At 36.3% G+C, this 27167-nt stretch overlaps 1 protein-coding gene across 4 annotated transcripts in view; it reads left to right on the top strand.

Annotated features, from left to right (window-relative positions):
* The first annotated feature begins 3831 nt into the window (after positions 1-3831).
* The window catches only part of px (plexus), a 43913-nt gene continuing 20577 nt past the window's right edge, over positions 3832-27167 (top strand). For 2 of the 4 annotated variants that reach the window (XM_065359205.1, XM_065359204.1), the window contains exons 1-13: positions 3833-4018; positions 4330-4591; positions 4717-4910; positions 5248-5561; positions 5980-6278; positions 6382-6512; positions 7290-7398; positions 7471-7865; positions 7949-8071; positions 8146-8290; positions 11114-11359; positions 11449-11694; positions 11822-11927. In XM_065359205.1, the coding sequence (XP_065215277.1) occupies positions 4355-4591; positions 4717-4910; positions 5248-5561; positions 5980-6278; positions 6382-6512; positions 7290-7398; positions 7471-7865; positions 7949-8071; positions 8146-8290; positions 11114-11359; positions 11449-11694; positions 11822-11927 (2545 nt within the window). In that variant the 5' untranslated portion in view covers positions 3833-4018; positions 4330-4354. Of the gene's footprint in view, positions 4019-4329; positions 4592-4716; positions 4911-5247; positions 5562-5979; positions 6279-6381; positions 6513-7289; positions 7399-7470; positions 7866-7948; positions 8072-8145; positions 8291-11113; positions 11360-11448; positions 11695-11821; positions 11928-27167 lie in introns of all 4 variants that reach the window. The other 2 variants (XM_065359206.1, XM_065359207.1) reach the window with 2 other exon arrangements.

Here is a 27167-nt window from a genome sequence, read left to right as displayed (position 1 = left end):
CTACGTAAACAGCCATAACGCACCTTAACGAATCATACTTGAATACAAAGACCGTAGCATCAAAAACAGTCGGCACCATGCCGATTTTAACCAAAATACGCCGTAATTCCTCGTACCACGTAGCAGGAGAAATTCGCAACCCATACAATGACCGTAATAATAACCACACAGGATTTCGAACGTTACCGCGATAACAATAGCCTTTCGGCATTTCAACGTATACTACATAAGGCATCTTGCCATACAAAAACGCGCCGGTTATATCGATATGTCGCATCTGCCAGCCAAAGCGAGCAGCTAAAGAGGCAAGTGCTTTTATTATTTCGGCACGAGCCACCGGTGCGTAGACATCGGCTTCGTCTAACACCAACGACTCCATGTAACCGAGTACCACTAAACGCGCTTTGAAAGTACCGTTAGGTTTACGTCGAAAAACCCATCTTACGCCAAGTACTTTACAATTGCCCGGTCGCTCAACAACGCGATACGTCGACATTCGTTCGAGATTCAATAACTCCTCGTACATCGCGGCACGCCACTTGGCGGAATGTTGACCAGAGATCGCGTCTTCGTACGTCATCTCACTTTCCTTTACAGCGGCGGCAGACATAGCCGATTCGGTTGGTATATTCGCACCTTCGTCCAACGGTACATCGACACTCGGCGGAGCATTAACGAAATCTCCGTACATGATAGACTCATCCACCTCAACGTGAGTAAAACACTCAACTTCATTCGTGTCGACGTCCATCAAACGACAGCCGGTCTCGGTCATACCAACGTACACATAACGTTTCGACTTTTCTTCCAACTTTGTACGACGTTCGTACGGTACTAACGCTCGCGCAGACGCTCCGAAAACTTTCACATACTTCAAAACGTTCGGCCTTCGATGCCACAATTCGAACGGAGTGCGCTTCGATAGCGCTCGCGTAGGGAGACGATTAATGAGATCACCGGCGTGCAGAACAGCTAACGTCCAATACGAGTTCGGCATTTTTCCCTCATACAACAACGCACGCGCTTTCTCCATCAGCGTGCGATTAAAGCGTTCTATTTTGCCGTTATGTTCGTGCACATACGGTTCCGATGGTCGAACTTCAATACCTTTCTCATCACAAATACGTCGCGTTTGTCCCTTCACATACTCGAGAGCGTTGTCACACCTCAGTTTTGCAATCTTAACACTCCAACGGGCGGTCGTAAATTTCTCGAAATTTTCAAAACAAGGTCCGACTTCGGCGCGATTATTTAACACGTAAACTACATTATAATGGGTATAATCGTCGAGTATCGTCATGACGTACTGTTTACCATCATACGACACCGACAACGGCCCAATCGTATCCGAGTGAACCAACTCTAACGCTCGTGATGCTGTATGACGTTCAGTGCAACATGGCTGGCGGCACATCTTAGCACGCGAGCACACGTCGCACGTAGTCGTAGTTAATGAAGGATCGACAGGTATGTCCTTCAACTTCGAGACAGTTTCAGCACACGCGTGGCCTAAACGACGATGCCACAGTAAACGCTTGTCTTCACCGGGCAGCACGTTCGCTGCTTCGATTTCGGTTTCATACTCAAACGTAAGAGCACGTAGGCCACTTTCATCCATATACGCAACACCGATCAAATCTCCGTTAGGAGCGTACACCGACACGTCATTCGCCATAGTAATTGTACACCCCTTTTCACGCAATCTCTCTGTCGACATCAAACAATACGAAAACTCAGACGAATACTTAACACCGTCAAGCGTGTACAATCTTCCCATCTCATCATACAAACGAATAGTACCAACCTTTGTAATAGTAACACACTGACCCGTATACGCAGTGCGAACTTTCTCAGAAACTTCATACGATGAAACGAAATATTTATCATCGTTCACAAAATGATTAGACGCGCCGGAGTCCAAAATAAACGAAACCAAATTCCAATTCTCTCCGTTCTCACAACTTTCACTTTCCAAACAACGATCAACTGTAATCAAGGCCGTACCTTGCGCATTTGGCGGTCTCTGCTGAACGTGATCGCCGTAGGTAGGGCAATTCGCACCTAGGTGACCATAATTACGACATCTAAAACACCTAGCTTTATTAATATCACCACCTCGATAATTTTGACTACTTGCCGGCGGACGGTTAGAACCGTTATTCGAATTAGAACGAAAATTTTGACCACTACCTGATGACTGATCTTGACTAACATTACAATTATCAGGCCTAGGACCTGCGCCACGACCGCGATACACAAAATTATTTCTACCATTATAACTACCATTACCATTACTAGAATTACCACGGCCTCCGCCGTTGCTACGAGAAGGTGGTGGAATGACCGCATAGCAGGAACGTGCCATATGGCCGGGTCGCTGACATCGATGACAGGTAGGTCTCGTTTCGGTAGTAGACAATGCGGAGGAACGAATCGTAGACGGCTGCTCGATGGTCTTAAACGCCGAACAGATAACTTCACGCGCACCATCTGCGTTGTCGTTGATCAATAGCGCCGCCTGAATAGCGTCACGAACTGAATCTCCTCTCGGCGTATTCGGAAGTCCATTTAATAACCACGTAGATTCGTCGTCGTCGTTTAATTCGCGTGCCAGTTTACGAATTGCGTCACAATAATCTTCTCCACGTTTAAAATCGGTCAGCTTAATATTGGCGATTTTGGTTTTTAATGCGCAGCGTTGGGCTCTTGTCTTCGATTCGTAGCGTTTCTTCATGTTCTCAAGGAACGTGAATGGATTATCTCCTTCGATAATGTCGACAACGGTACCCACGATATGCGTGAGTATAATGTCTAACGCTTGGTCACGCCTTGGCTTGGTCGAGGCGTCTGCAGCGGTAAGTGTGTCGGATAAACCACATGCGGCGATACGTAATTTAATTCGGCGATACCATGTCTGAAAATTCGTGCCGTCGAAGAGCATGGATTTGTCTGGTTGAATCGGTACATAAGCAGGTTCCGGCGCAGCAGGTGTGGACGCGCCCGCAGTAGGTGTCATATTTAATTCGCAACTAGCTTCCTTAGCTAAAGACGCACGTAGTTTTGCCGCTTTTTTTCGTTCTTTACGAGCTTTACTTTTGCTCTCAGGTAAGGGTACAGGAGATTCGGACGTAGACTTCGACGTAGATCTCGTTTTCATCGGCAGCTAAGCTGAGTGAACAATGCGTGGTGTCGAGGTCGGCGAACACCTTTCTAGCGGTCAGCGAAACGGCGCTGAATCTTTTAAAACGCTTTAACGGTCGAGTAGACGAAACGGCGTCTATCGAATAAAGCAAATACAGTTTTTAAACACAACCAACCATACCTTGAACAATGGTGTGCACGTGTGCAACACCTCTCCGTCGAGAAAACGAAAAAAGATCGTCACAATTCCGCGAATTTCAACCACGAACGGCTACCATATTAGCGGTTCGTATTTCTCGATCATTAGAAACCATATTATCGAATAAATCGAATAAAAACGCATTTTACGTAGAAAGAAGTAAAATAATAAAACCACCATCAACGGCATTCAATAATTTAATAAAACAAATATCACAGCTTTTGTCGAACGAGTACAAGTTCTTAAAGTAGAGTAGAGGTCGCTAGACAAATAAAAATAACCTAGCTAAAACTACCTACACAACGTTAAAACGAAAATACCTCGTAAGAATTGGTAAATTACCATAAAACGACAACACAGTGAACGTTTCATTGTTGATTCGTTCGCGTAGGTTGCTAACTGTATGTGAGAATAACAAATCCCTTGTGGGATTGCGATGTTAGCAAATTTTTACACTTTAGTTGTATTTTAGTTAGAAACGTTGAGTAACAATTAATTTTATTTCATTTATTTTATAACGAATACCTTCTTAAATTATTCTCCAATGTATTAGTTTTGATTTTTAATTTGCTGTTCTTATAACTTTTAATTCAACATGAAGATTTTCTGACAAAACCAACCCAACGAAAAAGTAAAAACCGTTGTTGTCGGTTTCATCGCCTGCTTCCTGTTGACTAGGTGAGAAAATCTCAATTTCGGACAAAACATGTTTGTATTTATAGATATCTTGCTTCAGAATATTAAAAGTGGAATTCCGAATATTTCACACAAATCATTGAAACACTTACAACTTGATTTTTCGATACATTCGCTTTCTTCTCGACGCCAGACAGTAACAAACGAATGATGTTTTGATCGAGTTGAAAAGCACTAATCAAACATATGTGTTAGTGGATTGTTTTGCCGAATGTATTTCAGCTAAACCATAAATCGAACTGACTCATATGTGTAATGTTTTTTTGATGTGTTGTATGTGTTACATGTTTCAGTTTTAAATGATACTAAGCATTTCTGATGGCATTGGAAAATAATAGCGGAGGAATGTATATAAAGAGGGAAAGTAATGTCGTTGAAATGACACAATCACAACCTCAAACCGTTTGTTTTGTGTGCGGAAGCAATGGACACCCTGAACAATTTTGGCTTCGCAGCAAACCAAATCCGGCTAATAACTCCGAAGCTTATTTTCCATTTTTAGAAACACACGAACCTCCTATAGGATATAAACATGCTACGAAACAAGAACCAATGGTAAAGCTAGTATTCAAACGTGTTATCGGTTGTTCATTTTTTTACGATCATATAGAGAAAAAAAACCTAACTTTGAAAATATTCACTTCGTCATATATCAATGAATGGTTTCCTTTTTTTTATAGGTTGCCGTTTGTTATTTATGTCATTGTTTCCTATTACAACAGTGGGACCGCTACCAGAGAGAGAATACTCCGCACGCTAAACGCATGTATTGGTTAAAGCGCTGTGATAACGGTCCCTACATGGGAGCTGAAATGTCATCCCAGGGAGAATACGCTTGTCAGATATTAGGCTTGAATTTCGAATATGTTCATAAGTAAGTCAATTATTTGAGTAGTTGAACGTTATCTCTTTAATATGAATACGTTATGTTGTAGTTTTTCCTATTCTTTTCAAATTTGTCGTACATTATCAATTGTGGGAAGTGTAACTTCTATATTGTTCGCATTCTGAAAATGTTTTTCAGTTTTTATCATTACTCGTCCTAGCAATCTTATCATTAGTTTGGATTGTACTGTTATGATTACTTAGCAGTTGGAATGAGACATTTCGTACCTATGTATTTTCCTTAAGCGTTCCATGGTTTGATTATTTGTGAACGTAGATTATAAATTTTCATGTTTAAAATAAGTCATTATTTTTTTTCATTACAGTAAAGATCAGCTAGGAAATATTGGGACCACGTCATCGAATATGATTCCGCCGTCCAATTCTGTATCTAGTACTCCGAAAAATTCAACAACCGTCGTAACTACTAGTGTAAACCAAAACAGTATATGTAACGTAAACTCATTACCGGATGAAGCAAAAACTAGTACGGTCAGTGCGATCGTAAGTTTGAGTAATAAATCGGAACAAATGCTTTTACGACAAGCCGAAGGACAAACAAATTTTTCATCTGCTCCTTTGGATTTACGTCAATCTCCCTCCATTGCTGTCCATAATGGAAATGCTCATTCTAATCCGGGTATTAATTTTTATATACTAACACAATTTCAAATACTGCTAACACTATCGTATTCAAATCACGATTTTTTTTTTTTTTGCTTTTCGTCGATTTCACTTATCGTTTTTATTGGGATTAGAGAAAGTTGGATTTTTTTGAAGGAAATGGGTACTGTTTATTTTTTTTATTCATTTACTTTTAAAAAACGTAGTACAATTTTGTAATTTATACGCGTCTTCTTGATAAGTTTATCAATAATGTTATTTTAAAAATATAGCAAGTTCGTTAGGTCGTGCATTTACGAAATGATATAAAACAAGGTAATCTTTGAAGCGCTAATAAATCGATGATTTGAATTTGAATTTATGTGAATTTAATTAACCTTATTTTTAAACTTTTTTCGATAGTCTGCAATATTTTTCATTCTTTTTGCCTACAGGTAGTTACAGTAGTTCAGGAACTGACATTTTAGACTTATCTATGCCAGATAAAAATTCGATGACTGAAGTTTGTTATGTATGTGGAGATGAATTCAAGCGTGGATCTCTATCGCATATATCAGCGAAGCCAGTTTCGAATCCATCTTCTGGATCGCAAAATTATAATCAAATTACGGAGTATCCATTCTTTCCTAGTTTAACTTTACATCCGAGACCAAGTCGTTCTAGACCAATGGATAGTGCTGGGCGAGTGTTAGCTTGTAATACTTGTCAAGCCCATTTATTACAACAGTGGCAAGTGAGTGGTTTTTCATTTTATCGAGTATCTTTTCAGGTTATATTCAGTTACGCTCCTTCGAAAATTTGTTAATTCTCACTATTTTATCATTTTTGCATTTTAGATGTATTCTGCCAAGGGAATCCAACATGCTGATCGAAACTACGTATTTAGGAAACGAGCTGCCCCTGCAATGGAAGCTTCATCTTTTGTGTGCTTTATTTGTGCCTCAGAATTCCCATCGTCTTGTGTTCGGTTTGTATTTTAAATTAAATACTTACTACAGTATTGCAATAAACACGAATGTAAAAATACAAGTACCAACTTCGAAGAAATTGTAGAAATATATGTATCTGATTTTTTTCCTGCTCGAAAATTCACTACGTTTCAAATCAATTTCTTTTGTGTGTGTGTATTTTTCTTGTTGAAATCTTGATCGTAAATTCAATTTTGGCACTTAAATGATTTCATTTTTTTTTTCTAAATTGAAGTTCGAGAGATAGAAAAAAATGGTTTTATTTATTTCTATAGATAAGAAATTTCTTCAGAACGTTGTACCTTGAAACTATCTATAGTTAAAATGGTACAATGTTCTGTGTGTTTAAATTATTTTAATCTGGTCGTAGAACTACTGAAACTGAAATTTAGTAAAAACTGGAAAAAAGAAGAAAATAGAACTGCGTAATACGTATTGTATTTTTGGATGATAAAATTCATTTCATGAAACCAATTTGAAGAGAAAAGGTTAAAATAGTAACTTCTTCGAAATGCATCTGTTTAATATTGATTGAAAATTCGTTATGGGTACTTAGTACTCACACATAACATTTTTTCAACTTTCTGTAAAAAATTAGAAAATTTAATTTAATTTATGTGCAATTTTTTGGACTTCTCAACATGCTCTTATTTTCAACTTGACGACTTTCGTTGTACAAGTTACTCCCTTTTATGGCTTTGTTAAGAAACTTGTGTAATAAAACGAAGACGTTTTTTATGCTATACTGTATTTCAAATCATATTTATTTTTCATAGGAATTTATATTGCTATCAGAATACTGAACGTGAACCGTATTATCCTTCTTTGCTTAATCTGAAACCACCGCCTGGGGGTAATCCCGTGAATAGTCAAGGAATAGTACAAGTAAATTTCAAGTCACCAGATTGATATTATCATACTTGATTTAAATTTTCTAAATTCAAACATTTCCAACAGGTATGTTCCATATGTTACAAAACCGTTCCCCAAAAACACCAAGCCTTCGGCGGAGAATCATCGTCGTCGTTATCAAGCAACGCATCCTACACCGCTGCATCGTCTTTGAAATCCGCCGACATTAGATTCCGTCCATATGATATAGATAGATCAAAGTCGAACGCTTCTTCTATCGCGTCTGCGGAATCAAAGCATGGAGTTTTACAATCTCAGAACAACGATGTAGCAAATTCCGTAGGAGAGAATCATGTTACTCCAGTGCTTGGCGCGCAAAATTATCGATGTTATATATGTAGCGGTTTGTATTCCCGTACTCAGATGGAATGGTTAAGTACGAGCGCCGAAGGAATGAATTCGCACGCTATGCATTTTCCGTGTCTTCGTACTTTAGCGCGGTATGATTGTTTTTGTTAGCTACTTCAGTTTTTAGGTTCACGATCAGGTGTTCAACAGTTGAATATTAATTGTTCATTTTTAGATCTTCGGAAAATTCATGCGTCGATTCTCAAGGCCGTGTGTTAGCTTGTGTTAATTGCGTGAATTACCTGTCTAAACAATGGGAAACGTTGGAATCGGAAAGAGTTCCTTTAGAAAGAAGAAGGTGAATCTATCTGATTTCAATTCATCGTACACTGATATTCTGTGAAAATAACGTCGAATTTTTTTCACCTGCAGGTATGATGTTCCTACCCAGCAAGCGAATGGAAACACTCCACCGCCGCCGCCTATTGCTGCTCCAAATTCGTCGTCGATTTATTGTTTTTTATGCGGTCTTCACTCGGATTTAACCCTTGCCAGGGTTTTGTATAGCAGACCTCAGGTAAATTCTACAATGAAATCGCTTCAAATATCCAACTTATAAGCTTTATGGTCTTCATTTTAATTTATAGCTACTTGTACTGTCGTAAGTTGATTGAGCTTTCAAACTTGAACGTAATGTAACGTTTCTTTACCGGCGAAAACTTTTCGATTTTTTAAATTTGATTTATGAAAATTGAACGAAGCGAATAAAATGATCTACGGTGGGGAATATGTTACAGTATGTTCGAAATCGATTCTAGAATACAGCTTTGTGCTAGATTGCATTCAGTCATCGCGATTCGTTATTATTTGTGCTAATCTAACTACTTAACATTCAATTTCAACTGGATACGCTTACGCATGGTTAATTAAGTATAATAATGGTATATATAATTATGTAATATCTTGCTAATATTCAGCGACTTGCTTGATTGCTCTGTCTTTTATTTACATTTTAAAGCTTTTTCCCCTTTCAACGAAACTAAGTGAAACGAAAAAAGTATATATACATATTTCATCATTGATTCCGTTTTGATGACGTTGAGAACTCGTGCTTTCATCTAGTCCAGATTATGTGTTTTCATATGAATCGAATGATACCATCTAATTGAAAATTGTGTTCAAAGTTGTTTTAAATGTACTATACTTTCGTTCTCTAAACCTTCATTTTAAATTCTGCAGTTGGAAGCCTGCTTGTTCAGGTGTTCTATATTCTATCAGTGAAAAAGTTTGTCTGTGGGTTTCTCGCTGCATTGAGTTGAACTGTTTGTATTTTTTCGAAAAATCAGTCGAAATTTACGATACATTATTGTACTTTTCCATATTATAATTATAACTTTATTTTTAAAATAATCTGCGAAGAAGTTGGAAACTTATCGTAAGCCTGTAATTTGATTGGCTGATGAAAAATGAACAAAATATGAATTTATGTGTTTAAAAATTGAGAAAATGAAATGCAATGCTTGCTATATTAACCAAATAGCTTAAGAATTTTCTTTTCATTTTGCTTATTGTAGTTTTAGTTACAGTATTTCAATGTTAACAGCACAAGTAACTAGCTTCGATTTATTAAACTTGATCTTTATTAAATTCCAAAAATTTATAAAACATTTCAAAATGTTTATTCCAATTACACCAAATTTTAATTATTCTTAGTGAGTACTTTCGTTTTTCGTTGTCATTATTTTTCATGATGCATTTGCAGCGTTTAGTAATTTGGCGTGGATTTATGAAATTTCTCGTTCTTTATAGAATTTTATTTATTTGTTATATTTTTGCTATTTTTTTTTGTTTTTTTCGTTTTTTTTTTTTTTTTTTTTTTTTGTTCTAATGAAACATAAAACATGAGGGTATATTCCGAGTATGTTATGCCGAACTTATATTCATTCTATTTCTGTATAAATGATACAGATTTTGATAAAATATGTTGAAGTTCTTAATTGATGAAAGTTGTTGGAATTTGAAATTCATGAATATAATTTTTATTTTTTCATCATGAATACATTGAACTGCATTTAAATCAAACGTCTGTCTTGCATTTTGATTTAGAGATTTTTCTAAACATCGTGTAATTTTTTATAACTAACGAGTTGAGTCAAAGACTGCGAAAAAGTCCTCTAAAGTAAATATCGCTTGGCTGAGCTTAGGTAGGGTTGGTAGGTACCTACCTACCTTGAATGCAGTTTTATTATTGGATTGATTTCCGTATTTTTTGAATTGATATATGAATAATTATTGACGTTGGAGAAAACAACATCTTAACATTATTTTTCGTTCAAATTTTTCCTAAACTAATCATTATTCATTTCTGTTCAGAAATCCAATTATTAAGTTTTTCTAATAAGTCGCCGTATGTATTCGTGCTGAAAAATCTTTTGAATTCGAATAAATTTCATCTGGTACAAACTTCTACAAATCTTATCAAAGAATTAAATTATTTTCACAGAAGTTGAACTGGCAAATTTTGAGTTGAAAGGTATTCGGAATACACCTCTTATGATGTTTGATGAACTAAATGAGTTTTGTATTTTTCAGATTCGATTCGAAGGAATAAAGGTGATTGAATTTAAAAAAATTGAAAAATACGTACAAAAGTTTTTGTTTTGTTGATTCTGTTTTTTTTCGATGATACAAACTTTTAAATAAAAATCTAACGTAAATATTTGTTATTTCCAGCGATTGATTTTCATTTGCTTATTTCATTAAACTAAAACAGTTTTAAAATGACAATAAAGAAGTAAAGAAATTTCATTTTAAGAAACACTGCCAACATGTTGCATTTTTCCCTCTAACAATGATTTACATAATGATTAAATATTTTTTTTTTTTTTTTTTTTTTGAAAGAACATGGTTACATCGCTGTTGATTACTTTTAGACTTGCATAGAAAGTATTAAATTATTTGTATCTGGTGTTGTGTTACTCGTAAATATTGAAATAAGCTGTGAAGACGACTCGTTTTCTGGAAGTGGTGTCGAGTAGTCAGTTAAGTTTTGTTGCCGAACGTCTGTAACTGAGTATTCGAAATTTTTTCTGCCGAAGCAGAGGAAATAGTTGAAAGAAGCTTTCAAACATAATGTGGTGTTATTTCGGTGCGCAACTGACTCGTGTATTCGACACATGAGCAATTTTGTGTCCAAACACTGTACAATATGCGATACAGTTTTGAAGCGGGAAAAAATTATGATGATTCTTATAATAATTCAACGTAGAACAAAATTACACGTAGTATGTCGCGGAAAGAACTGTTACTGTAATAAATTGACATTTATTTTTACGATTTTCCAATTGATCAGTGTGTTTTTGTTGCGCTAAATATGTATATTTTTTTCGTTATTTTACAGGGAAGAAATGCGCCTTATTTTCCATCCATGTTACAACATAAATGCCATCCTAATGCGGAACAGTTGCGGGAAGACAGTTCGGCCTTAGTGTGTACATTTTGTTACCATACTTGTATTGCTCAATGGCGTAATTACGAGAGTGCTTCAACACCCGCTAATGAAAGACAATACAACTTTCGCGACTATTGTTGTTTCGTTTGCAATGTGATAACGTACAGAAAGAGAGTACGAGCTCTTCCTGTCAATGTGAGTATAATTTTCAACCAAAAAAACTCATTTTAATGCACCATACCCGGAATTGAATCACCTGACATTATGACTTTGTGTTTTGGCAGGATTTCCCATTTCTACGCTTACACCCACAGACTGAAAAATCGTTGCTTCTGGAGAACGGAGATTATGCTGTAGTTTGCTTGGACTGTTACGAAACGTTGAGGACACAATCGCAAGAATACGAACGTTGGGGTCTTCCTATAGAAAAAAGAGAATATAATTGGTTGACACAGCCACCTCCGCCGGAAGATAGTCCCGAAGTATCGGTAGCCAGATTACCTTCGGGTCAAAAATCGCATATTGTTAAGGTAAGTTGAGGAAAAGTGAATAAATTCTAAATATTGCGATATCCCTTTTAAAAACTAGACTAAGTATTTTTAAACGAAGATGGGGTGTAAGTTGACTCGTTTTGAAAATTACTTGATTTATTTACAGGCTTCCCCGCAAATCGCTTCCATTAGTAAAAATATCAGTAAAAATGTAAAATCTGTTGATAAAAAGGGTGTTCCTGTTTCAGCTGTTAGTAAAGTACCAGATACAAGTAAGAGTGATTTACTTTTTTTTCTTTTAATCCAACAAAACATTCATTTTAAGTCTTCGTAAGTTCATCTACGAACAATATGAATTATCTTCATCAAATTACAGCAGTTCCAAAGGTGAAAATGAATTCGATACGTTTAATGTATTTATTTTAACATATTCACATCGAGCGAATAATTTAGCTATTGTCATTTTAATGGCTCTACCGTGTACCGCATTTGAAAAACGAAAGATCACACAGCACATTTTTCTTAGAACTTGGAAAAATGTAATTTCGTTCGACTAAACTGCGTGGAATGTAAATAGAATAGTTGTTGCTAATATTTTATTTGACGTGCAAAGGTCGTCTTGGCCACGTTCCAGCGAGTGAAAAAGATTAAGAGGTTATTTGTAGAATGAACAGTTGTAATGGTTGAAGCTTCGGGCAACGTTAAGCGATCTCGGATAACGAGAAAAAGATTACAACACTGCGTTGCTGAACTCTCGCTTCGTAGCTTGCCTGCGTTGTGTGGCTAACTCAAAAGTTCAGCTTGACACTTTGACAGCAATCGGCCTTTTATATAAACTCGTTTGTTAACTTTTGGCACGGTTTCTTACGTTGTAGGATTTCTTTTTAAGCGCCGTAACCCTATAACAGTACAAAATGTTTAGAAATCAAATTTTTAATTCAACGAAACGCAATCTGTTGAAAGTTTAATTTTTTTTGTTGTCGGGAAAATCGATTTTCTTATTTGCTTGTAAGAAATACCTACGTAGAAAGGTGTTGATCATTGAAGCAAAAACATTCTCAACCTTTCATATTGAAAAATGAGGAATAAATGTAGGTCGTTTATTACATGAGTTCAGTGTAAAGTAAACTGGTAGATAAATGAATTGGCAACTGGATACTGTAAATTTCTTTTTACTACTCGATTCGTTTTTGATTTTAATTCTTAAAAGTTGATCAGCAATTTTTTCACAATTGAAGGGCCTGATGGAAGAAGGGCTCCTAAAAAAAACATAGTTTTGAGAAAAACGCATTTGTGATCTGTCACGAGAAAACCAACTTAGTGTCCAAAAAATCGATATTTTTTTTATGGTGGATATTGGTAGTACTCAGGGTGCTGAATCTGCCTGCGGTGCTAAAAACGTTCGCGAACGATTCTTTTGACCCTAAATTTAAGGTCAAAAAAATTGAGCAACTACAAAAAAAAAGAAAAAAAATTTTTTTTTTCATTTTCTCGAAATGTATGTTCGGGGGAGTCAACATGCAAATTTTTGTGGATATCGGCTCACATTTGTAGAATTTAGGCCGTTTTTTTGAAATTTGAATGAGGTTCACTCTGGAAAAATCAACTCTTTTCACCTTGAACAAATTTGTTAAGAAACGTGATAAATTTAATAATAATAACTTATTCTTCATTAATAATTCATACTCGGGTAGTTTTTGCAACATTTTTGGCAAAAAATTCAAAAAAATCGAAAAAATCGATTTTGGGAAATTTCGATTATTGGACTTGGCAACCTTGAATGTGATGATTCTGGAAAAAAAATATATCGGGTTATGTTGGGACTCATGAGGGCCAAAAGTGGTGCAAGTTTCACGGACCTACAAATTTTAGATCGCCTGATACATAGACTCAAAACTTCAAATGCCCTTCCTGTAAAATTTACGTTTTGGACACTAGGTTGGTTTTCTCGTGACAGATCACATTTAAAGTTTTACTTTTGTTGCCAATTAAAAACTACTCAACGTATTGATTTGTGGTTGGTGTTATTTTTTAATTTGAAGTGTCAGCAACAAGTATTGACCGTCACCTGCCGAATAATTTATCCACATCTTTGAAAAAAATGAGATTTAAAAACTCGCGTCGGAGGCCCTTCTTCCATAAGTTGATTTTGATTTTCATTAACTTCATCTTTTAACGTGATTTAAATCGAAAACTAAGCATTTTAGAAAAAAACTAATGACATTATGTCGATTGGAAATTTAATTCTCTACAACTTTGATTACTTGAAATTTTCGTAGGATGCTTCCTTTCACCTCCAGATCAATTTTTTTCTATAAGCTGATTTTGATTTGCATTCAAATTCATCTTTTACGTGATATAAATCAAAAACTAAGCATTTTAGGAAAAAACTAATGACATTACGTCGATTGGAAATTTAATTCTCTACAACTTTGTTTACTTGAAATTTTTGTAGGATGCTTCCTTTCGCCTCCAGATCAATTTTTATGAAACTGTAACAGGCACCTACGGTATGGCGGTACGCCGATTGAGCTGTTTTATTCAAAGAGATATGAATAAAACATCACGTAGCTTGCTCTAGGAACAAGATCATGAACTGAAACTCACACCAAAGGTAGTAAAGACTTCAAGGAACTCAAATCACCAAAAGGCGGAAAAAGGGCCTCCGGCCGCCTGAGGCCCTTTTTCCATCAGGCCCTTCAATTAAAATTCTCATTATGTACGTATGCCATTTTTAATTCGAATTTCCTGCGTCGGCTCAGCGTTGTTGCTTCATGATGTCATCATCGTCTCATTTATTTCGTGCTGGTGTGCGTTAGCATTACTCCTTTTGGTTCTCGAGAAATGAATTCTCATTGATAAAAAATGAATAGCGAAAATTTGAAAATGAAAATTTTTTCATTTGAATTGTCAGTTTTTAATGCTGAAATGAAGGATTTTAAAAGTGTGCCTGAGTCGAAGGAAGTTGACACAACTCACAAGGACGGTTAATCAGAGTTTGTTGGAGCTAAAATTTCACTCGAGTCCTTTTTATAAAAAATCCAAAAATCTACCGCGCCAGAGGCTTCAGAATAGTTCGAAACCACTACCAAATCTATTCAAAAGAATATGAACTAATTTTCAGCTGCCTGCCTCAATATTTGATTGAATTCATAATTGTTTTTTTTTTCATGAGAAATTTTCCAGATTTGAAATTATTTTAGAATTTCTTAGAAATTGAAAAATATTCAGTGTAGCTGAAATGTAGTCTGGTGATATTTTTTCATATTTATTCTATTGTTCTTTTTCTGGTTTTAAAATTGAAAAAAATGACTATTCAAGTTTTATCACAAAAGATGTTATATTTTTGTTTTTTGTGTCTATTTAATTTTGGTTTTTTAGAATCAATCAAGAAAATTAAGTACAATGAACTGAAAAAAAATGCACAAAACCCTAATGCAGAATACATTTGAAAAATACATATACCAAAAATCCTACATTTATCATTTAGGTTAAGATAACAAAATAACGCAAATAAATAAGTAGGTACCGAATTATGAAAGGAAATTCAACGTTGACAGTCAAAGCTAAAGCTATATAGGTATGTTAATAAAGGATACGACGATGACGACGTTATTAAGATAGAAGTTGAGTTAGAGAGTAGTTTACGACGAAGTGTGTAAGTAAACAGATACAAGATGTAATCGGTGCTTTGTAAAGTAATCGTTGGCACGCGAGGGTGACGCCTGCAATCGAATGCTTTAATAAGGGGTACACAGTTTTGTGGTTTATTTAGGTAGGTAGGTTCTGAAAAGGGTGTGAAACGGAACTCAAATACAATAAAACTTCTGCTGCCGTTGTTTGTCCACTAAATAAAACATGCTTTCCTGTTTAAAAGTTTAGATTGTCGATTTTAACGCGAGAATGTTCAGCGAGTATTTTGATGGAAAATGAATCGAAATTAATTAAGCGCGACTTTTGTTGTGAAAATTACCTGTTTATTCGCACATTTAAACGATACTTTTGTAAAAAAAAAAGTAAATCTAAAATAATGTGGGTTTATTCATTGTTACTGGAATAATTTGTATTTTTGAATAGTTCTCAAAAGTGTTTCAAAATTACAAGTTCGTTTTACAAATTTATAAATACTATAATGAGCTGTAGAATCACAAGCATGTTTATCTGAAAAATATTTCCTATTTCATATTGTTTATTTTAAAAATTGTTGACATTTTGACAATAGTCATCAATAAAAGTAGGGTTTTGAACCTCGAATGGAGCGTTTCAATCCTCATGGTTTTCAAGAAATTGAAATTTTGACTTGGAGCTAAAATATCTCGAAAACTAAAGTTTTCCACAAAAAAATGTCAGCGAAACAATGTTAATGGAAAATTCGCAGTTATATTTTTATTTTTATTTATTTATTTTTTTTTATCGTATGACGCTCGGTTGGTTCAAAAAGTGGAATTTTATCACTCTCGAAAACGATTAAAACATTGAAAAATTTTCAACTTAGAATAATTCTTGGAAAAACCTTTTAGAATCGCCTATGGAAATTCAATCATTTTCAGTGTAGACCGTCTTTCAATTGTTATCAATTTTTCCACAATGAAGAATTTTTGTTTCAATTTGTTTTATTTATTTTTCCTGAGAATGTTTTACTTCCCTCTCGAAGCTTTCTGAGTGTTCGCGTGTTTGAAAATTGATTGAATTCTGTATCGACGACTTCTGGTAAACAAAGAAAACTTGAAAAATTACTCAAAGAAATAGTTATTTGAAAACATTTACGCCCAAAAAAATAGCCGAACAAAGTTCCACGTAATACATATAATATAGAACCTTTCACACATTATATGTGTTGATAAAGTAGCGAATATGTGACGAGGATGGTAGCTAGATAGGTACCGGGTACATTAATGTAGACTATAATATACAGTAGCTCGAGAATGGGAGAAGAAGAAAGAAGCATAAGTTGAATGTTAGCGGAGAAGTTTATTGCTTCCGATTATGACGGTATAACGATAACATTGAAGAAAGAAGCTGTATCGGCATCGGCGGCGACAAAACGTGGGCATTACGAGAGAAAGCATTAGCGGTGGCATTTTGAGCTGCGCGAAAAAGCGAAGAAGAAATTACCTTGCTCGTGTTTGTCGAGAGGAGAGCTTGGGCATCGGAAAAGCTCCGGAGAGGTACAGGAGGAGAGCCGCGGAGGCAACTGTGGAGGGTTTTAGCGGTGTTGTAGAGACCACGGACAAAGAAAGTGTCGGCAACGGGGGTAAAGCGACGCACGGTAAGGGACGGTACACATGACTGAGTTCCCATCTTCATGGAAAATCAATGCTTAAAGAATACAGTGTAACCGCATCAAACATGCGTTTTCAACAAAGGAATAAGTGGCAGCGCCGACGAGAGGCGACGAGCGGAAAAGTAAAATTGTCATCTTGGAAAGCTTATAGCGTAGCGTTGCGCTGTACGCGGGAGGGACTCGCAGGCCTGGGAAAACATCCCGCCCTCGGCTTCCTGACAAACACTCGTCACAGCTCGAGCAACAACCCTAACCGAAGTTGTTACGCCACCTTTTATTATCTGATAAAACTATTAGATTCTTTGCAAACTGTTTTTCCCGGCTTTTCGTCAGGAAATCGTTTTTCTTTTTCGCCCTTCTTTCATCCTTATTTGATGCCGGCATTTGAGAGCGTCTTGTTTTTTTTCTTCTTCTTCTTTTCTCTTCTATATACTATTTTGGCGTTTCTTTTTCTTTTTTTACTTTCTTTCTTTTTCTTTTTTCACTACATAGTACTTTTTACCTTCTACGTCGGCCGCTTAATCGGTTTTCCGTAAATTAAGAAAGGCGATTAATGAAGCGAGAAAAGTTGAAGATTTAACGAAGTAAATAAAGTGTGAAACTTTTCTTCCATTAGTTTTTCCTTGCTTTTATCCCTTCTCTGGTTCGCTCGCTCGTTCGTTCGTTATTCTTAACAAATGTTGTTATACCGTTTTACCTTTTGAAACTGTATTTTATTTTCGGTAGGTACCTTACAGTGTTAAAAACTGCCAAGAATACGTGTATCTTTGATAAGTAATTACGTTGGTGGTTGGTACGTACGTACCTATCTTGCAGTTTTCCCCTTAAAGAAGTAATGCTGATACTTTTATTAGAATTTTTCCGCCAGTTCTACTTAATTCTCGTATGTGGTGTGAAATTAACCGATTTAGGCACACAGACATGCTCATACGAGTATGAAGTTGTTTTTCTGATTGTTCTAATGGTCAGGCTATTTTATTTAGTTATCTGTATCTACAGCATATTTTTGGAAAGGGCTGGGGAAAAAATGAAAAGAAAATTTTTAGATGCCGAAGTTAATACTAACAGAAGCTAGTGCCCTCTCCCTCTTTTTGGGCAGTTCAGCCCTCTTGTTGGGTTGACTTTTAAAGAAACTTTTAGTCGTAGATTGTTTTAAAAATAAGTAAGTAAATTTTTCTAAACCGTTGGGGAGATTTGAAAGGAAGAAGAGAGTAGAACATTAAAAGTTCTAAAAAAAAAACTCATGTAGACCGAGTAAAAACTGTTTATAAAAACTTGGACCCTGGAGTTGAATGATCGAATCTCTCGAAGATCATTTTTATGGGTACTCTTCAAATCTACACGTCAAATTTTATAGGCTCTAGGTGAGATGAGTTCCGGCTGAGAAATAAAATTGAAAATGGCCGATTGTAACAAAAAATTACTCGTCCCCTCCCTCTCCTTACGAAATTGGAGCGTTGATTTTTGGATTCGTTTTACAACTTTTGATGTCTTTTTATTGACTCTTGATACATAGTTATTATATTTTCTTTTTTCAAATTTCAATCCCATCCGCTCTCCTAAAAATTTAGACATATGTCTGTACATGAATTCTGAGTCAAAGCCATCCAAGCTAGAACCCCTTCAATTTGCTTCCAAACTAAACTCAATTGATTTTTTTGATTTTTGGCGAATTTTTGAGAATTCAAAATTGATTATTTTTGGCGATTTTTTTTGAATGTCAACTTACTCAGTAAAAATTATGAAAATTATGCAACTAGTCATCAACCCCCCGCCCCCCCTCATTTCACCACTTCTGGTCAATCTGAAGTCTCAAATGTGATTTTAGATTTCTCCAGAATGTGTGAAAAATAATTTGGGCAGCTTAAAATGGAGTTGTCACGTCTTGTTCTTGGCCTATTTAAAGAATTTATCCACATTTTAGCTGACTTCTCCAGATAGACACCCTGAGCGCGTTTTTTTTACCAGCGCACTGATTTTGAGGAAACAATTCAAAAAATTAGAAATTTTCTGTTCGAAGGGAAATTTTTGAAATGTTTACAAATTGTTACTGAATTTCGTATGTAATCAACCCGCTGAATGCGAATTTCACCATTAGCGGCCATTCTGGAGCTTCCGGCGCAATTTTCAATTCCTCCAGAATTTTGAAATTTTTCCAAAAAATTAAAAATTAATTTGGCAGTTGAAAATTGATTTGTGGCCTATGCTCGATCTATTCAACGAGTTTATCCGCATTTAAGCCAATTTCCAGACGGATACTTCGAAGTGGGGTTTTTAACCAGCATTCTCCATTTGTCTATCATTTGAAATTTTTTGGTCAGCAAAATTCACTCGACGTGTATGACTGGAATGTGAATGAACCCTTTAAGCGGGTCGAGAATAAGCCTCAACTCGATGTTTAGCTGCCCAAATTAATTTTCACTCCTTCTGGAGAAATCGAAAATCACGATGGAGGCTGCAAAATGACGAAAAAATGAACAAATAATGCTTCAGGACTGAGAATTGAATGAAACTATAAGGAAAATGGGACTAGCCTTGGTCTAAAACGTGAACTCTACAGATCCGAGTCTTTTTCACCGGCGTAACACTGGGGTCGTTGAAACAATTTTATAAAACCAATGTGCGATTTCCAGCTTGATACGGTCCAAAAATCATAATAAATAGTGAGTTGGAGTTCTGCGCCAGGAGGAAGTGGATTTTGTCTAAATTTTTTGGTACATTCATTCATCGTCATATACGAACAAAAAAATGCGTAGTTGTTGATGTAATAAAAAGAATGAGCATCAAATTTTTGGATTTTTATAATTTTTTTGTCATTATTATTACAAAAACTTATTTCTTGAGCTGTAATGATTTTATGTAGAAGTTTCTGAAAGAAAATAGCTTCCTCTTTTTGAAGGTGTTAATCACGATTATTAGATAATTTTATTCAGATCAAAAGATATGAAAAGGTGTTTAAATTCGAATTCACAAAAACTTGACAAATTATAAGTCTCAGTATTTTCATTTTTTGAAAAGTAACGCCTATTAATGAGTACGACTCCTTCGAATTCGATAATAATTCTATGAAGTTTGTATTAGTTGGACGGTTTACTAGTATATCGAAGTGTTTCTGTTACAAATTGCTTTACATTCGCTGAAAAAATCTGTTGCTCGACTGACTTGAATTATTGTGTAAGAAAAGGACGTATAAGGACAGTAACAGTTGAACGCGCGTATACGATTGATTCGCAGCATATACTCGCTGCGGGCGACGATAAGTGTAGATGACAAATGAAAGCATCGCAGAGAAAGCGAAACGGACAAGGACGAGGACGGCGACGCGACGCGACGTATCGCGATAAACTTGTCAAGCTTAAGAAAAGAAAGAGAGGATTAATTTGTCGTATAAAAACAGTAGGTGTTGAGTTGGAGTTTGTATGGGTTGGCGAAAAAGCATCGTCGCTGTGTCCGGGATCCGGGAAAAAGGTTTCTGTTTGTATTTGTAATTTTGTATGTATTATTTATCACACGCAAATACCATTCGGGCGCTTTTACTAACGACGATAATGCTATTCTACTCTCATTCGTCGTTCTTATATAACGCATTTTGAGTATTTTCCTTGTCTTTCGACATTTCGGTTTTTGCCAGAGCAGGAGCTTTTTCTCCTGCCGCCGCTCCTCGTACTCGTAGTCAGCTCGCTGTGTAACAACAATCTCGGCATTCTGCGCGTTTCGTCGTCGTTTTATGACATGGAAAAAAATCTCAGCACTTTGCATCATCTACTCGAATGAGAGGAATCGCTCGCTTGTCGCAAGTGGTTTTTTAAACGATCTCTTTCTTTCTCTCTTCTTTTTATCCTTTTACGTCGTCAACAACTAAGGCAGGCGCACCATCCTCTCTTAACCCATTCTGTGTATATACTCGAGCACAATTATTACACTTATATCCTCGTGCTCACATCAGTGCTCGGTGCTCTTTACCGGGTAACATTAACCGCTATTACAACACGTTTTAATGTATAAATACGTAGGGAATTCTTTCCATAACTTGTAAGAATTTGTATTCTCATTCGAATCGAGATATTCTCTCGAGTCTCTTGGAGCTTCTGAAATGGCGATGTTTTATTTAACGTTATTTTCTTCCTGTTACCGTTTTTTTTCTTGTTGCCTCGCTTGCTTCTTCTTATTCTTTTTGAACAAAATTGTTTACAATTCAATATAACCCTATATGGAACGAAATACACGAATGTGTGAACCTCGAAACAGGGTGCTTATTGTACGTGATATTCATTTTTATTTCGTACATTAGTTGATTTGATTTGTATGTTTTCGTTTACAACAAGAATGTTTCTCCGATGGTTTTATATTATCATATTAGTATTTTCTGTAATTTTTCTCAAGTAGTTGACTCGGCTGGCACAATCGAAAAATTGTAGAAAATGAAATAAAAAAGAGATTAAATGAGATGAAAAAATTGAAAATTGTTTCCAAATGTCGAATATGAACTAAATACATACATAATACATAATAAATAATAATAATTAATTGGGTAATGAATAATGCTTATAATATTATATTCTCAACATTCAACAAATATCAAATTACGTAACTCTAGAATTCACGTGAGGTTCAAAGTGAATGAATTAAATTTTTCAGAATTTATCATATCTAATTCATATTACTTATATGTGTTAGCGGTTGACAAACTTATAAATTGAGAAATGTATCAAAGTCTTATTTTCCTTATTCGGTATCGAATTTCAATTCGAAATCTTAACCGCACAATTGAGAAAATATGTAAGATTGAATAAGACGAATAGATGATACTTAAGCCAAAGGCGATGCGGCGCGTTAACGCGTATTTTAATTTAAACGAGGAAAACAGAAAGAAAGCTTTAAACGATTCGGAAATCAAGAGCAATTACTGCGCCTACTCTAAGCCATCTAGACAGAAACAAGAAGGAGTGACTGCAGCATCTTGCAAAAGTTTTCACACTAAGAAAAGGAAAACTCTGCAATATCGAGTAGAATAAATGGTACAGCAATGATGCCCGATTTGACGTTATGTTTGGAATTTCTAAAATAGGCGTGTTTCAAAAAAGTTTAATGTGGATTTCTTTTCTAAAAAAAAAATTTTTGCGAGAAAAAGTTAGAGGAAAATGAAAAACTAATAAATAGATCTTGTAGAAAATTGAATTTCTGTTTTAAAATATTTTTCTTACAAAGCGCTCACGCTCACTGTTGCAATAGAATTTAGAAATCTTGAAACTTGGATTTCAGTACAAGAAAACGTGTGAAATGATCGAAAAAAATTCCAGAAATAGCCGTACAAGGGAGGTATTCCTATATCGGAATCGCAGAAGAATTTTTGGATCTGATATAAAAATCGAAAAACGTCCGAAAATACCCTATCTGCCTTTTGAATGCCCACTTTCATTTTTTAATTTTAAATGAATAATTTTCAAAAAATTCTAATTTGATCTGTTTCCCATAAAAAAATCAATCTATTTTCGACATTTCGAGCCGTTCCGAACAAATAATTGTAAAAAAGAGATGAACTGAAATTCAGCGCTTATCAACTTCAACACTAGGATTTATTGCTTTATTGTTACTTTTTTGACCAATTTAGACAGAAATTTTCAAAATCTATTTGTGCAGCTTCAATTGTAAAATATTTTCATCTTTATTATCATTTCATCGTTGAACGCTGTGGTGTAGGTAGTTTATTTTGCAATGTTGAAATTTTTTATCTCGCACCCCCTAAAGCTGTTACTTCGGGCGAGGACATAATTCCCTAATTTTTATTCTTCCTCTACCGAAGAAAAGTGATGTCGGGAGCTCCAAAGTTGGCAGAATTATTCAAAAATTAAGTATGAAAGCCCCCAAAGTTGAATGAAATAAAATGAACTAAATTGATAGTCGGGGAGCCCGCCTAAGGATCTATTGCACCCCCCCCCCTCGCCGATCCTCCGGGACAACTTTTTTCTTAAAGGGGAAGTCCTACAGAACATTTCTAGCCCTTGTACTAAAAAAAAAGTGGCCCTACTTACAAAATGGCAGCCATTTTGATTGACAGGCCAGCCGAAATCGCAGATTTCACGTTCCAACATAGGACTTGCACAAAATTTTTCAAACCGTTCAAGAGTAGATCGAAAGATCAGGCAAAAATATATCACCTGTCAAAATTTCAAGTGCTAAAGTGCGTTTTTCGATTTTTGGTGAATTTTTGAAAATCAAATTTAGGCCAAAAATGAGAGGAAAATCAAAGTTTTACCAAATTGATCAAGAAAGCTGAAATTTGGGATATACCCTATTTTCGACATGCCAAATCGATAGGAAACTGTTTCAAACTGTTTTCCGCACTTCTGGAGCCTCCAGCAGATTTTTAGAACTCGAAATTCCCACAAATTTCATCAAATGAAGTTAGATAGCCGAAATTTACTCTGCAAACTAATTTCAAAACGCTACGAAGTCGACTGCTGGTGGATTTCAAGTCGTTTTGGAGCCTCCAGCGACTTTTTGAAAATTACTGAAGTCTCCAGTAGGTTTTTGAAACTTGAAATTTCCCCAAAATTTCATCAAACGGAGATAGAAAGTCGAAATTCATTCTGCAAACTAATTTCAAAACGCTACGAAGTCGACTGCTGGTGGATTTCAAGTCGTTTTGGAGCCTCCAGCGACTTTTTGAAAGGTCGTGTGGCATTTTTTGGAAAATTCAAATTTCCATAAAGTAGCTGGAAGCTTCAAAACCATTTGAAACCACTATGTAATCGGCTTCATAACCTATTGAAATTAGTTTGCGAAGTAAATTTCAGCTTGCCAACTCCATTTGGTAAAATGTTGCGGGAATTTCAAGTTTCAAAAATCTACTGGAGGCTACAGTAATTTTCAAAAAGTCGCTGGAGGCTCCAAAATGACTTTAACCCACCTGAAGTCGTCTTCAGAGGGTGTTAAAATTGGAGTGTAGAGTAAATATCAGCTTTCCAACACCATTTGATGAAATTTTGTGAAAATTTAAAGTTTCAGAAATCTGCTGGAGGCTCCAGTAGTTTTCAAAAAGTCGCTGAACTCTCCAAAACGACTTGAAATCCCCCTAAGGACCAAGTTTCAGTGGTTGGTTTCAAAATCCCAGTCTAAGCTATACTGCACCAGTTTTAACCTGCGATGCTCTCTGAGTTTTCAAAAATTCGTCACAAATCGAAAAATAAGCTAATTGCCAAAAATATGTTATGGTAATGTATTTTTAGATGTTGTTTCAATTTTTCTTTCTCTGGTCCAAAAATGTTTCTACGGGTTAAAATACCCACCCCCCCCCCTTCCGCTCTCTGAACTACACATTGCTGATTGTATCAGTACCACATGAATCCGGTGTGCCATTCATATTAGGTTGAAGATAAAATACTTCGTTGCTTATGGTCATTCTTCTCACAATATAATTAATGTTGCAACACCTCGTTGTTGGATTACTCTCTTGGAGATAAAACACGGTTCTACGAAAATTCATCCTGCGAAATTCATCCCGGGAAAATTCATCCTGTGAAAATTAATATTGCCGAAAATTCATACTGGGGGGAATTAATATCGCGAAATTCATCCTGTGAAAATTAATGTTGCCGAAAATTAATATCGCGAAATTGAATATCTACGCTGAAGCAATCAGAATCGGAAACTCATAGTACCCGGTGAATTTCATTTGAACATTTTGATGATTTTTTTGGCGGAGGGGATTGGCCAGGATTTTAAAATTTCCAGCAATCGACTTGCAAGGTCGAAAATAGAGCGTTGAATTTCATTTTAGAATGGCTTCAATCTACCACTAATAAATCCAGAATGTCAAGATTGAGGTTTAAAACAAACTACATGTTAGGAAATGAAAGGCCACATTTCAATTTTTTTGTAGATATTCAATTTCGCGATATTAATTTTCGGGAATATTAATTTTCACAGGATGAATTTCGCGGGATGAATTTTCCCCAGTATGAATTTTCGGCAATATTAATTTTCACAGGATGAATTTCGCGGGATGAATTTCGCGAGATGAATTTCGCAGGATGAATTTTCCGGTCACCATAAAACACACGCTCTGCTACCATGTAACGCGCAATGCTCAATTGACACCCTCCACAGGCGTGAAACAATGTTGCCATCATGCTTTACGGAGCCTTTTTTGCTTCTCTCGGCCAGTTCATTGAATCACCTTGTATATTATGTACATAATACTTATGTAACATAGCATGTGGGGAAAAAGTAATGGTAAAATAGAGAGAAAGATGCTATTCGATCGCATAATGGCGGGGCTCGAGCTTTTAGGGTCGTGTAACGTCTGTTTTTAAGCGTGGGCGGTGGGTGTACTATACGCACGTAGTGCCTTCTTCATTCCGTGCTTTGTACGTTTTTTCTGCTGACTACTGCCTGGCGGCTGCAAAATTGACTATATTGCGGTGGTATTTTTCTTACTATTCTTTTCTCTCTTTTTCGGATTCGATATGTGATCTGCGTTGTGATTTTTTCTGCTTTTTTGTAGTCTCGTTGTTTGGAATTTATTTGTGAAAAGGTTGATGGTGTGGTTTCAGGGACAACTTTATGCTAGGAACTGAAAGGTACTTTACGTGTACGAGTAGGTAGCTACTAGGTAGGTATGTATCGATTGATCGAGCTATTCGAGCCAATTCGTAAAAAATACTACAGTCGCTGCGACGAGGCTCAAAACGTGTTCGAATTTTCAAGCGTGAAATGGGAAATGGAAAAAGAAGAAGAGAAAGAAAGAAAGAAAGTAAAAAAAGGAAACTCGGCGTTTAATGTAAAATGTATGATTGAAGACGGGCAAGCGCCCTCCGCGCCCGCGCCCGTACCGCGCTCAAACCAGGGGGCTGCGTGTATCGTCGCAGTCGTAACAGCGGAGATCGCATCTTTAACGTCAGCGTCTCGCGAGAAGAGAACCCTTCGACGTCGCGTCGCGTCTTCGAGTGAGAAAACGGCGCGCCGCGTCGCGCCGTGTGATAGACAGCCACCGAAGACGGTTTATTGTTGCTGCGTTTCCGTTCGTTTTACGACGTGATTTGCTCGTTCGTCGAATAGCGCCACTGCCGCCGCCGCCGCTGCCGCCATACCGCGCGTTATTACAACGAAAAACCAAGCGGAAAATAAACGGAAAATGTGTGCGAAACGATGTTTTTCTTTTTTACCTTTTCGCCCGGTTCGATTACGTTTAAACGGCGCGCATTTCGTCGAGTGTGTAGTTTAAATTCCTAATGACGAAGGTTTAACTTACAGCATTTCGGCTCGAAGGTGGTGGGATTGATTTTTCGACGTATTTCGCGGCTTTTTGTTTAATCGAGCTCGCTCTCTTTCCCACTCCGTCCGTCCTACCTAAACGTAATTCGAGAAAAACGACTCGCTATAGTTTTTCAAAGGCTCGTTCACCATGGTCGCTGTCACTTGAAGAATTTTCATTTGTTTCGTCGTCTCGCGTTTTTTTTTTATTCGCCCTATAGCGTTGGTAGTCGGTACTTATGTCGGTAAACGAGGAAAATTCATGCAGTAATGCCAGATGTAAGAAAATAATGGATGGAAATAATAACAGCAGAATTAGCAATAGTACTCCTAGTACCTCTCAGTTCGCCTTTTCTAATACCACGTCCGCCTATGGGACTGCCTCAGCCATGCACGATGTTAACCTTGCTCAAATATTATATTATCAAAGTAAGCCGATTGAATGTACTTAATAATTTTGCTCAAGTTAGTCAAGTTTAGAAACGTTGTTTATTGCGTTGCCGAATGTGGTCGATTGTTGTCCTAGTATGTCGCCCATTTATCTGTGATGCGTTCCCTCAATTTGAATTAGAGAGGTTATGTAGCATCTGCAGCGGTGATCAATTTATAGGCATTTTTTCAGCGTTTTTATACTATCTATGCTCAAAGAGAAGAATTTGTTTTATCGAACTCAACGTTACTCGGGAAACTGATGTGTCATTTCTGACGAAATGGTTCTGAAAATCGAAAAAAAGTTGGGAAAATCCTGCATTCGGCTCAAAAGTGCCCCCTCCTTTTTATTGGAAGTGTGTTGAAAATTTTCCTAAGTTTTTGTTTGAAGTGGGAAAATCCTTATCTTTGGGTTGGTGAACCAGCACAGGTTCAACTTATGTAGTTTAGTATTGTTTTTTCTTAAACTTCTTGATTCAGGATGTCCAACAGTCCTGCTTATTTTGCTTTCCTTACTTTTTGCTTGCGTTTCTTCATCTATCCT

Source organism: Planococcus citri, chromosome 3 (genome assembly GCF_950023065.1).
Source record: "Planococcus citri chromosome 3, ihPlaCitr1.1, whole genome shotgun sequence".
NCBI lineage: Eukaryota > Metazoa > Arthropoda > Insecta > Hemiptera > Pseudococcidae > Planococcus > Planococcus citri.
Note: the sequence above shows the minus strand (reverse complement) of the source record. Positions and strands in the feature narration are given on the sequence as shown.